The sequence below is a fragment of the Salarias fasciatus genome, chromosome 19 (assembly GCF_902148845.1).
Source record: "Salarias fasciatus chromosome 19, fSalaFa1.1, whole genome shotgun sequence".
Lineage (NCBI taxonomy): Eukaryota > Metazoa > Chordata > Actinopteri > Blenniiformes > Blenniidae > Salarias > Salarias fasciatus.
In genome coordinates this window covers 4401672-4414670 of record NC_043763.1, presented here as the reverse complement: position 1 = coordinate 4414670, position 12999 = coordinate 4401672, and the positions used below count along the sequence as shown (strand labels likewise).

At 44.7% G+C, this 12999-nt stretch overlaps 2 protein-coding genes across 2 annotated transcripts; both read right to left on the bottom strand.

Annotated features, from left to right (window-relative positions):
- Positions 1 to 1818: 1818 nt before the first annotated feature.
- jdp2a (Jun dimerization protein 2a) lies at positions 1819 to 7389 on the bottom strand. Its single transcript, XM_030116512.1, has 4 exons — positions 7220 to 7389; positions 4626 to 4843; positions 3151 to 3255; positions 1819 to 3065 (listed from the first exon to the last, which is right to left on the bottom strand). Exons 1-4 carry the CDS (start codon positions 7305 to 7307, stop codon positions 2880 to 2882), a joined length of 597 nt encoding a protein of 198 aa, XP_029972372.1. The 5' UTR covers positions 7308 to 7389; the 3' UTR covers positions 1819 to 2879.
- Positions 7390 to 8756: 1367 nt separating this feature from the next.
- fosaa (v-fos FBJ murine osteosarcoma viral oncogene homolog Aa) lies at positions 8757 to 11540 on the bottom strand. The gene is made up of 4 exons (XM_030116511.1): positions 11415 to 11540; positions 10578 to 10805; positions 10153 to 10260; positions 8757 to 10056 (listed from the first exon to the last, which is right to left on the bottom strand). The coding sequence occupies exons 1-4, from the start codon at positions 11523 to 11525 to the stop codon at positions 9388 to 9390; spliced, it is 1116 nt and encodes a 371-aa protein (XP_029972371.1). The 5' UTR covers positions 11526 to 11540; the 3' UTR covers positions 8757 to 9387.
- Positions 11541 to 12999: the final 1459 nt, after the last annotated feature.

Here is a 12999-nt window from a genome sequence, read left to right as displayed (position 1 = left end):
CCGGGCTCGGCGCTGGCCACCTTGACCCAGGTGCCGGCGCAGTTGAGCGCGTTGGCCAGCAGCGCGGTGAGGCGCAGCCCCCTCCGGTCCAGCAGCCAGGTCACCGGGAAGATGAAGGGGATGTAGGTGAGCATGTAGACCATGGACAGCCAGTCGACGGCGAAGGCTTCCACCCCGTAGAACTTGACGAAGATGTTGCTGATGATCCCGTACTGGATCCACTGGTACGCGTTGCTCAGGGAGTAGGAGCTGAAGAGGAAGACGACGGCCCAGCGCCGGTAGGACAGGCGCGTGGCGGTCGCCGCTCCGCCGCCGGCGTCCCAGTCCCCGTTCGGGATGCTGCCGCCGCCGCCGCTGCACTCGAGCTGCTCCACATCTGGAGCTGTGGTGGCGGTGGTGGCCAGATGTGGACCGCTGGCGTCCTGAGCGCCGCTCTCTCCCATTTTCTGCCCCAATTAAACTGACAGGCGCAGATTAAGAAGTCCTCCACTGCAGGAGCGCGCTTAGGATTTAATAAAATAAATAAATAAAAGGAGTTCCACTCAGTGCAACTCTCCACAACTTCATTCAGTCAGTACTGGAGCTGTGTGAGAAATCCCCTTTATTGGCGTGGAGCTGGCCTGACTTTTACTCCTCCCAGCAGCCGAGATAAGAGCTGACAGACAGACAGACAGACACTGATCCCGCAGCTCCGAGCTGGAAACAAGCTCCGCCAGGCAACACACACACACTCACACACACACACACAGCAGAGGGAAACCTGCACACACACTCAAACAAACTCCATGGAGCAGCATCCGGATCTGCTGGACCCCTGAAGACCTGCTCAGCTCTCCTCTGGTTCAGAGCAAGTTCCTTTCTCCCTCCTTATCCATCATTTATGACCTCTGTAATCTCAGCTAAATCCACCCCGGTGGAAACAAACAGAGCCCCTGTGTTAGAAAACCACACATTTATCACGTTCCTGAGTTCCTACACAGCTGATGTAAAAAACTCTACTAAGACTTTGAAGACTTTGCAGCAGGGGTGACATACATAAGGTCCAGTGGGCCAGAACTTTGCTTTCCTTTTATGGGAGTGCTTTTATATGAGGGAATCGTATTCTGGCTGTTTGTTCTCGACAACAACAGCTCTGTGCGTGTCAGAAAAAGGCACGAGCTGAAGAATGATTAACTAAAAGAGATGAAAATATGGAAGAAATGTGCTTCATCGCCTAAATCAGGGGTCAGACATGTGACTGTGGCCAAAACCGGCCTGCTAAATGTGATGTGACCTTTACAAGAAAACTGACCAAAGGAGCAGAGGGACGCTGTCATTTTTCAAGAAAGGGAAAGAAATTTGTTAATATGTTTCTGGTGAATAAACATTAGGCCATGAGGGATTTGAAAGTCATGTTAAAGGCTGCAGAAATACAAAGTTCAAACAAACTAAACACTTCTGGACACATAGAGGTTCAAAATGTTTTCATTAAGCTGATTTCTACTTGTTCTTGAAGATTTTTGTTAAAAATACAACAAATGTAACATTTTTTTGGGATGTAATTTGTATTTTGCATTGAAAGTAAGTGTATTTTTTTTATTAATCACACTACTAGTTTACCTCTAGAGCCTGAGTTACATCAGATTTGTCTTGAATACTTGACTGATAATTAAAAGGAAACTTTGAGGTGCATTTTTTGACAGGTGATTGCAACACCATTGCAAGAAGTGGTGAATTAGACTGTGCTGCATCTCACCACAAGATGGAGATGTTCACCAGAAACTCCAGGAAAAAAAACCCCAAAACAAAACAAAAATGATTTTGGAAAGACTCAAACGATCCAGTAAAAAAAGAAACTAAACATTTATTTCATTTGGATATACAAAAGGAGATTTGTATAGCTTATACGCTTATATAACATCATATACAAAAGTATTAAAAAAGCATAAATGGTAGAAACAATATGGTAACAGAAAATAAAGTACAATGTAAACACTCCATATATATGTGCATACATGACGCCTGCGCCAAAACATTGGAATAAAGGAGAAAACAAAAGGCTCAATCATTCTGCCACTGATCGTATGGAGAACCAAAAGAGGCAGAACATGGATGGGAATCAACTACGTTTTACTCTTTAAGTATGTGAAGAATTAAACATTCCTGCAATTTGTTTTTCTATAAAGTCTATCTCCACAGCATCCGGCTACATTTCTATCTGTATGAACAGTTTTCAGGGTACTGGCCTCATGCATCACCACAGTGGACCCAGATATGACCTTGTAAATCTTTGGTACTGAAAATATACCAAGTTTATTTGTCCACTCTTCATTTGAAATGAGCTGAGGACCTTCAAACTGAAAGTAAAAACTTGGTTCAAGCAGGTAATTGCCAAATTTCTACTGAACCTTCAAATAAAAGGTGGAGGAAAGATGTAAAACATGGTTTGATCCTTAAACCGTTCACCTGATTCACGTGTAAAAACAGTCAAATGAATTTGAGAATTCCATTCTAACTCCACTGTGGAGGTGCACAGAGCTGAAAAGCTGAAAATAAAGTCCAAATCATGCTGGAGCTGGTCCTAATCGAGAGGATTGATCAAATCAGGATTGCTGAACGAAAAGTCTTCACTGTGTCTCAGCTGAACTTCATACAAACTGCTCCTGCGGCTTCTTGACTTCTGTGGACCAAACGGCAAACGAAAAGGAAGAGGTGGAAATTTGAAAAAAAAAAAAAAATACAGTTTGCAGAAACTGCCAGAGCATTGTCCGATCGTCCCCGTGCTGTGGTCTCCGGTCCGGGGAGGACGGCGTGGTCCGGTCCTCCTCCTCCTCCTCCTCCTCCTCCCCCCCGTCACGGCTAAGTGCTGAGGGCCGGCCGCGGAGCCGCGCCGCCTCCTGTCACTTGGCCTCCAGCTGCTGCAGCAGCGGGTTGGCCTCGCCCTCCGGGGTTTTCACACTGTCCGTCCTGACGATGCAGGTGGGGCGGTGGCGGTTCAGCAGGAGGATCAGCTGCTGCCGCTCCAGCTTCAGCTCCTCGATCTGCGCCTTGAGGTCAGAGTTCAGCATCTCCAGTCGTTCCGATTCCTGCGGGAGGAGGAACTCGGCTTCAGGACGGATAACAGGCGGAATGTCTGGGATGATGTGAGACACGGCCGCAGAGACGCCTCACCTTCTGTAGATAATCCGTCCTCTCCTTCTTTTTGTTTCGACATCGAGCTGCTGCCACTTTGTTTTTCTCTCGTCGCCGTTTCCTCCTCTCCTCCTCTTCGTCTCTCTGCAGGACAGAAACAGTTTTCGGTTTTTTGAACACTTTAACTGCAACACATTGCCTTTAAATCCACATTTAAGTGTACTCGAATTAGAAAATCATTAGAGTAACATCGATCTGAGCCTTTTTTGTACGCACTGATAATTCACTCATCTTTCCATTATTGTTCTTTCATTTGAAAAATACATCATTCATGATTGTTGCTCATCCATGTTTTAGTAAAACATTTTACATGAGTTAATCACTGACAAAAATACAAACTTAACAATGAAGTTGAAGGAAAACCTACATGAACATAAGAAATATTTGGTTTATGTGAACAAATAAACTTATTCTTTCTCTATTGTTTATAATTATATTACAGCTTACTATTCATAGTCATATACTGAATAATCAACTTTGCTAGACTTCCTTTTGTTATTGATGGTGGACGTGTCATTAAAAACAGATTTAAAAAGTATATTTTTCCTTGTCGATTCTTTTCATCTTGTTCTTTGTCCACTAGATGGACCTGTTGATTTATATTTCTCTTAGCTATTTCATGTCAAGTAGGTCCAGACATGGTAATCTATTTAACATGAGACATAAAACATCTCTCTTCTTACTTACATTTAACATGACAGTCCAACTTTTTACACTGATCCAAAGGCAAAAAACGGTCACACTCTTATAATTCCTTATAGACTTACAACAAATTCAGTTCAGAAACTGTCTGTTTGGCGATGCAGCAGCTGGTTTTCATGGCAGCATCACTGATATCTCAGTTCGGGTCTCAGTGTTATATGTCGCGTCCAAAACTCTAATTTTTTCCACAAAAATTTCAATGGATGCATTGAAATTTTCATCAATGTCCAATTACCAGTTACCAATACAGAAATCACAGTTTAAATGGTAAGAATGTGTTTTTTTTAGCTATTTACAAAGTCAACCCTTCTTTGTGGCATGTAGATGTTTCTGGTATTTGAACTGTGTTTGGCTGTTTACTTCTCTAATGACTTTTTACCTGAACTCTCTGCAGCTGAAATCAAACATCCATACTTTCTCCTCTGTAGTTTATGTATTCAAACTGGTCCGTTCCTTGTTTTTATCTCGATGTGAGGATTCAGTCTGACAGGATTAAAGCAGCTGAGGGTCACAGTTATTCACACTGAAGCTTCAGAAACTCCTTACAGAGTAGAAGTTTTAATTGGAATTACAAGAGTTTTATATAAAGTCCAGCTAGAATTTTAAATTTAGAGAAAAAATGTAGCTTCTGACTACAAACTGCAAGCAATAAAGTTGATTTTTACCTTTCAGATTGTGCAGGTTTTTACTTATGAGTGTTTTGGCCGGCTGTGGAGAAGCGTGTGACATTCCAGCGTCGTTCTGGAGCTCACCTCTGTCTTGATGACGAGCGGCCTCTTCCCCAGGCTGTCCAGGAAGTGCAGCGGCGACAGCATGCTCCCCAGCTCCTGCAGGTCGCCAAACTTCAGCTTGTCAGTCAGCGTGGTGGCCGAGATCCCGGCCAGAGGGCCCAGGCTGGGCAGGGAGCCCGCCGTCACCGAGGGGTCTGGGATTTGTCCTGGCATCGCGTCAGGCTCGGTCGTGACCACAGCTGGAAGGCAGAGGGAGGGAACAGTCAGACGGCAGCTCCACCAGATCGATGGAAAACACAGAGGACCTGTCTGTCACACAGTGCCGCCTGATTTATGATGAGAGGGCAGAAAATAAGATGTTCTACACTGACAGAATAAGGAACAAATAAAGTGCTTGCTTTATTTAACCGGCAGTCTGTCAAATGGCTTGAAGAAAGAATCTGCCTGAGGCGTGAAACAGATGCTAAGACTGCAGATTTTAAGGTTATTTCATTACCCTGCTACCTTTTTTAGAGTTGATATACAGCCATCTACAAATATGCTGGCAGGAAATCACAGATTTTAATCTCCAGAGACTAAAAAAAGAGGAAAACCAGAGCACATTACAGACCAGAATGAATTCTACTTTTGCTCTCAGTGGAAGATAATGACCGTTTCCTGTGGTTTAGTCCCAGTGAGACTCGCCATATCTGCTCCAAAACCCAGCAGAATGTGGTTCGGCTGTTGTGATGTTTGCACTGATTTTCACTCCCTTGTGGCCGTGGTCGTCTTAAACATTTCCATACATGCAAAAAGCGATGAAAAGCAGAGCGTGAGGGAAGGTCAGCCAAAGATACAGGAAACTACGACGACAGCTCAGCAGATTTCCAGCTGACTATCTGAGGCCAAACACTCCCCGAGACCTTTACGCAGCATTACAGGGACCAAAATAACGCAGCAGAGAACAGCCACCTGGCTTTTTATCGGAGTTTCATCACGATAAACTGCTTCAATTGTACTGAAATACGAGTGCAACACGAAAAATGTAGACAAACGTTATCCTGGACACTATATTTCAAAGCATACACACAATAACATCATCTAACAGCACGATCTGACTGCAGTGATGTATCTATAACCTGTTACTTTTATCTCCTGTGAGAAGTGATTTGCTGGTACGGTACCTGATGAAGCTGAGACAACATGAGGAGAAGCTCACTAGGAGTAACTGTCAGTTTTGCACTTCCTGCAGGTCAGAGAGTCAAAGTGGAACAATGTGGTGTTGACAGGAGGAGGTCATGAACAGCATCTGTCTTCAAACTAAACCAACACTGCGGAAACAACAAGGCTTATTAAAGATGGGAAATGGGACTTGAAATGTTCAGGGAAATCCGCTGTGTAATCTCTTTTTTCTTTTTTTGGTAAATGTTTATGTAACTTTTCTTGTACAACTTGCACCTTATAACATCACAGCTCATGCAAGTACAAGCAGTGTATGTTTCAAATGAATAATTATATCATTCTTATAAGATTCAGGAAGCAGGATGATTACAAAATGTGCTTATTCAATAGTGGAGAAGACGTAGGATTGAATAAGTTTCACTTCTTCCTCCCCCTGTTCAGACAGGCTGATGGACAAATGTGTTACATGTGAATGAAGTGTGCATTTCTAGATAAATGTGTGCGCATTGGCTATAGATCTATTTATGCTGTGTATGTGTATATTCATGAAAATGTATTTATTTATATAGATTTGCAGTATATGCATAAATTTGTGTAACAAGACAACATTGTAATTTTATGTATTTTTGTGATTTTTATACAGGTAAGTTTAATCAAATGCCTGCATGAAATTCAGTAATAAGTTAAACATTTTTAAGAAAAACACATTTTTTAGTTGTTTACCCTTTACTAACTACTGTTTTTAGCCAAGAGATGAGATAGTGGCATGTAAACAGAATAAAAACATGATTTTAAAAGGCCACGTGTGACTCCAGACTCCTGGTCTAAGGAAAGTTTTAATAACTATTAACTCGAGCTGCTGGAGTTTCATCTTTTGCACGCATGATGCGGAAGCTCCGGTTGTTATGAGGTTTCTCTCTGCAGTTTGAGGTGTTTTGGTGGATTTCACTGAGCATGCTGACTTAGTCAACTTGAAAGCGGAAGTTTAGGCGTTTTTTTAATTTTTTTCTCCCAGTGCCGCGTTAACCTTACGTAACTTTGTCTCCACACGAGAATAGAGCGTTATAAAAATGTCCCCGTGCAGCGGCGGCGGCGGCGGCGGCGGGCTGCGGGAGGCTGCGGGAGGCTGCAGGCTGCGGGACGGACTGCGGGACGTGGGACCGGAGGAACATTCTGTTCCGGCTCGGTTCGAGTCGGAGCAGACAAAAGGCAGCAGGGCTCCTCCGTCTCCCTTCTCCCTGCTGCGGCGCTCAGCAATGTGTCCGCTTCCCCCCCGCAAAAACAAACGCCACACAAAAAAAATAGCAGCTCCGCAGAGACCCGAGAGGAGCCGCGCGGAGCTCGCGCTCCGTCCGGCCGGCTGGCTGCGGCTCCGCGCGCGCGACGCGTCCGCTGCTCCGCGTGCGGAGGGAGAAAGCAGCGAGAAAGACCCAGCAAGTTTTACTTTCACCGACCTGACTTGGATCCCAGGTGCAACAAATGTCCTTTCTTGTGCTCAGCCGAGGGTCGCGAGTAGATTTTAAAAAGTGGGAATCGTTGCATCAGCCCGATTTTCTAAACGTGATCCCAATCTGGGAGGATTTGGGAATGCGGAAATTAGCGCGATGCCAGCCAAACGTAAGCAGCAGGGATGTAAAAAAGTACATTGTGGGGAAGTCGCGCCGCTCCTCCCATCAAGAAAGAGTGAAAGAAAAGGCTGCTGCGGGCTGCTGCAGGGATGGGGATATGCGAACACGCGCGCGCGCGCGCACACACATCTGCAGGGAGCACAACTGTGTGGAGCCAAACACACACAATGAAACGCCAACTCCTTAAACTGTGCCTTTCACACGGGAGTGAAAGTAACTAATGATGTATATTACAGACCAATGAAAGAGAAAATAAATGACAAAAAAGTGAATTTGCAGTAATTACTAACGTTACATTACCTAACTCAGAGTATTTCTGCACTTACTGTATTCAGTCAGCATGCAGTGATTATAAATCAAATACTGGAGCTTTATCACTTGTAAAGAAAATAATGAATGAATCAGAAACACTCACACATACAGCCTGAGGATCAGTATGGCCGAGGCCGCTGTTTACAAATACACCTACAGAAATACTTTGGAGTTTCATAATCGAGAAGAAAATAAAGCAGTCAATCAGAAATACATTACTGGAAGTGTCCTTGCAGTATAATGACTGTAACCAGGAAGTAACAGATTAAAAATATTCACATAATTAGTATTCTCTCTCTCCTACTCATCAGGCTTTTTCAGCTTCCTTGCCTGGTGAGAAGAAAAGATATTTATAAATGAACTAAAAGCATAATAGACTTCAAGCTCATGACCGATGGAAGGGCGGAGGTAATAAATCACAAATAATAATAGGATTGTAAATAGTTACCTTGCAGTCTTCAGTGGGACTACTTAATTACACGAACTGACATTACTGTAATTACTTGGCTTTGATTACTATAACTGTACCTACGCGTGGAGGTAATGAAATACAAATACCTCCCCTTAATGTGAACAATTACCTGCTTTGCAGTGTTTTAATGCAAATGTTGAAGGTTATGAATTACAAATACTTACATTACTGTAATCTTGCAGGTAATGGATTACATACACATCACTGTAATAAGTTTAGGATGTGATCATTTGCAGCATTATAACCCATGTAATGATGTTAATATACTGCAACTACACTCAGATGACTTCATTGTTTTCTCAGATTAATGTGCTTTGAAATGATACTTTTGCTTGAATTCGATAACAATTTTGTCAATGTCACAGTATTTGTATTTGTCAAAGGTCATACAAATTCTCAGAAGTCAATTTTCTGAGAATTTTAGTGCTTTTGTACATCCTACAGCTTTCTCTGATTTGTAACTTGAGTGTCATTTAAGCGATGTAGATGTTGGTTTGTTCGGGTGAAAACATACAATACACACAGTCTCAACAACCTTGACGAGGACACTGGTTCCCCTAAAGCATCGACACCAGACACCACTGTGAATGTAGATTTATTGTAATTATTCAGCAGCATAGATAAGCAATCGATGCCCATTTTCACTTATTCTTCGATTTAACAAATAAGTCAAAATCTGAAAGGTAAAAAAATAAATCATAAGATACATCTTGATAAGATATATTTATATATATATTCATATGTATATAGTATACAGCACTGGATGTTTTCATGGAAAACTTTCAACATTTGAACGATGAGGTCAAACCACAGCCGATGACATTGAGGTATGCAGGTACTGAACAGAGATGGATATGAAAATACATTTACAGCAATCAATACACTATTGACACCAAAACACGAAACCATACTGTCACATTGAATTCCACGTTACACCTTAGATCTAGGAACAGATCAGATATATATGACCTTTGAAAAGTAGTTGGAATTTCTCAGCATGCGTTTTAAAAACCCGAACGGCTTCGGACCCTCCCGTTAAATTAAAAGCCATGCTTTTAGCTACATCACTCTGTTTGGTTATGTATCCGGAGAAAAGTTTATATGTTAGCTTAGTCGCATACAAGACATTTCGTGAGTGTGTTCCTTGAAGTGTTTACTGTGGCGTACGCTGTTGGCCGAGGGATGGGACGGCCCGCCTCCCCCCCGTGCATTATAAGGCGAGGAGGGTCGGGGAGTTGAGGATGTCGACGGACTCAGCCTTGCTTCCGCCTCCTTTATGGCTGTCCAGTCCCTCCGCGAGAGAGTCCAGCTCGGGACACGAGAAGGTGAAGACGGACAGGTAGCTGCTGCAGGTGGGGGTGGAGGTCACCACGGGGGTGCTGAGCGGCTCCAGGTCGCCGGACACCGACTTGTACAGCGTCTCCCAGTCCGACACCCCGAGGGAGCTGCTCAGATCGATGTCCGGCACGGACCGGGCCGTCTCCAGCGGGGTTTTCTCCTCCAGGCTGGGCAGCATGCTGTCCAGAAGCCCCTCCTTAATGTCCAGAGAGGGCTCCAGATCGCAGATGTTGATTTCGGCGCTGGCGCACAGCAGGATGTTGGAGTTCCCGGAGATGGCGGTGGACGGATCGCTGGGGATTTCCATGTCCTGGAGGGAGGGAGCCTCCTGGGTACCATCCTCCGGGAGCCTGTCCTCGTCCGGACTGGGAGGCAGATCTGGAGATCCGGCGGGCTCCTGGAAAATCGACTCCAGATCCTCCGATATGTGGCACACCGGTTTATGGGATGCGAGGATGAATTCAAGCCGTTCTTTCTCCTTGAGCAAGTTGGCTATTTCCGTCTCCAGGGCTGCTTTCTCCTCCTCCAGCTTGTCTGTCTCCTTCAGATAGACAGACATCCAAAATCACCCGCACGGAAAAAACACACGACAGTAGGTGCAAACGGCAGCTGAGCAAACGGATCAGTGTTTACTTACAGCTTGCAGGGTATCCGTCAGCTCCCTCCGTCTGTTGCGACACTTTGCTGCGGCCATTTTATTCCTCTCCCTTCTTATCCTCTTTTTCTCTTCCTCCTCTGGAGACAGCTGGGATGTAACAGAGACAGCTCAGTGATTACCTTGAAGAATCCGGCCATTTTCCCTCTAAAAACACCTCGTCTGCTGCCAGCAGACCCTCTCAAGAATGGGAAAAGCATGTTTCGCTGCAATGCGTCTAAAAATAGACCATTGTTGCAGACTTGCTGTGACCTGAATATAAATTGACTGGCTAAGGAAGGCTCACGGCTCCACAGGAGCATGCACAATAGCACTGTTGCACACAAGGAATTCAGATTGGCATATGTAAATGTGCAGCGGTGACTGTCCTGTCCAATGGCAGGTGGGCTTCAGCTCGGCTAACCTACCTGCTCTGCTTTCCCCTTCCTGACAGCATTTTTTCCCTTATTCCCGCCCGCTTTGGGTGTTGCCTGGTGAGAGCTTTGCTGTTCATTGGCTTGCTTGCTACCCAGAGACGGGGAGACAGATGTAATAATCGTAGGCTGGACCATCCACTGGAAATCTGGGGTAGAGGAAATTGCTGTAACTGTTGGAACAAAAGAAGTGTCTTCACCACTCATGTCCTCGCAGACCTCCTGGAAAAATGGAAATAATCCACAATGAGGACGAGGAAAACACTCTCCTTGAAAGATGTTTTAAATTTCAGGCGGATCTTAATGCTGGGATGAATCAATTCAACCTAAAAACAAAACAAAAAACAAAACAAAAACAATGTTCTCATGTTGTAAATGAGAGGATGTCCTGCCTGTGTTGTGTTTTCTTGAAATATACCCCACCAGAAATAGATTCTCCAGATCGATATTTGACTTTATCATTGTTCCTGACGTCAGCACTGACGCAGGGCTGCTGTGGAGTCTCCTGAATGGATTTATTTTTCTCAATGAACCGCTGCATCGACACGCGCACATTCGGTCCCAGGACGTCGGGATCATAACAACCCGACGCGCCGTGCAGACCCCCCCCCCCCCCCTCCAAAAAAAAAAAAAAAATCACAGACATCTGCTTTAAGTTTGATTCAAAGCAGAAGGAAAATGACGTTTAAGACTGAGTTAATTAAAATCCTATCAATCAGCCTCCCTCCCTCCCCCCATCATGAAGATACAAAAAAGAGGCAGACATTTTTTATTTATTTCTTTTAAAGAGGGGGGTGTTGTGATCTCTGCTGAAGAATAAAGCATCCATACCTTCGCATTGCTCTCTGAGGAGGAATCCGGAGAGCTCGCCTCCTCTGGCGTCTTCTGGCAGAGCGTCCCGACTGGAGACTCCGTCCGGCAGGTGGGGGGCTCGGAATCCATGTCAGCCTGGGAGAAAACACCACGAAGCGACTAGGAGGAAAAAAATAAATAAAGAAAGAAATAAAAAAAAGAAAAAGCCACCCACAAGTCCTGGTGTGTGACAGATGAGACGTGGCCTTCCTCTGGGCTCAGCGGCTCGGGTCTTTTCTCCAGGTATATACCTGGTAACTGGACGAGCAGGATGCAAGCCCCTCCTTTTATGCTCTGCTAGAATTTTATGAATGAACCGAGGCTGTACCATCTGCAGAGGGGGAGGGGGGGCCGGCCGGCTGTCAATGGGCCAGCGTTATGCCTAAAAACCTTATGTTTTTACATACATATTATATTATACATCCTCTTTTGGGATGCATTTTGATGTCTGCAGAAATGTGCGCGCGGTTTGTCCGCCCACGCGATCGCCACGCGCGCGCGCGCCCTCTCTCCCATTCATAAATATCGGCTTCTTATTAATGCGATATGGGATGAGAAACGTGAGACTATTTATAAATCCACATGTAACCATTTCCTGGGCGATGAAAACTTAATGTTCTGGCGCATTTATTTAAGGGGAAAACGCGGTCCAGAGATGAAGAAATCCAATCACGTTTTCTTCTTTTTTTTTTTTTTTGGTTTAATTTAACAGCGCAAATCTCGTCCCAAGGTCACGCGTCACGTTTTTGAACCATCAGCTTGAAAACAGACTGAACGTGTAATACGTGTCAATTTTTAAAAAATACATTTTCTCGTCTTATTTGATGAATCCTGAGTGTCTGGTTCATAAAACGCCTGGCAGGCATGTCCAGGCTGCGATCAGAGATAAGAATAGGAGGCTGTCAGCAGACATAATGAAATGAGGCTGAATTGTTTACTTGGGAGATGGTGGGGAGGAGGAGGAGAGGCTGGACATGTGGGGGCGGACAAGTCACGTGGCATGACCCGGAACTGTGGGGGAGGAGGGAGTCAGGAGCAGCATCCTTCATCCCCCCCACCATCACCACGCTCATCCTCACCTCCTTTCCAGCTGCAGCCAGCGAGTCCACCACATGCTGCGTGCCTCCCCCGGAGGATCCCTGCGCCGCTGCATCTGAGGAGGATCCACTGTGAACCTGCTGGAGATCTGATGAGGACCTGGTTTGGATCTGCTGTGAGGCAGACTCCCTACATGTCACTGCAGTTTATGGATGATATGGACCAAATGACAGAGTGTCTGAGAACTTCCCATCTTGAATTATTATCAGGGCCCAGGCAGCTCTTCCTTATGCTTTTAATGTTAAATATCTATTAATTCTTGATAGTCAGTCATAAATGTTAAACTCATGGTTTTGCATTTAGTGTTCATTTAAATCGATCAATGATGTTACAGTCAATAATAAAGGTTTTAAATGTGTTTTGCTGGAATAGCTCACAGATATTCAGCACTTGTAATTTGACACCAGCCTCAGCATTGCATGGAACGTGGTTGCAGGAGTATTTGATAAGAGATCAAGCTGCTGTG

Excerpts from the sequence above, each read along its gene's own strand:
- fosaa (XM_030116511.1), bottom strand. The coding sequence starts at position 11,525 with ATGGATTCCGAGCCCCCCACCTGCCGGACGGAGTCTCCAGTCGGGACG. Across the intron at positions 10,806-11,414 it reads CCTCAGAGAGCAATGCGAAG|GAGGTCTGCGAGGACATGAG; the intron begins GTATGGATGCTT and ends CCATTTTTCCAG. Across the intron at positions 10,261-10,577 it reads GGAAGGGGAAAGCAGAGCAG|CTGTCTCCAGAGGAGGAAGA; the intron begins GTAGGTTAGCCG and ends GTTACATCCCAG.
- jdp2a (XM_030116512.1), bottom strand. The coding sequence starts at position 7,307 with ATGCAACGATTCCCACTTTTTAAAATCTACTCGCGACCCTCGGCTGAG. Across the intron at positions 4,844-7,219 it reads GCACCTGGGATCCAAGTCAG|CTGTGGTCACGACCGAGCCT; the intron begins GTCGGTGAAAGT and ends TCTGCCTTCCAG. Across the intron at positions 3,066-3,150 it reads GGACGGATTATCTACAGAAG|GAATCGGAACGACTGGAGAT; the intron begins GTGAGGCGTCTC and ends CTCCTCCCGCAG.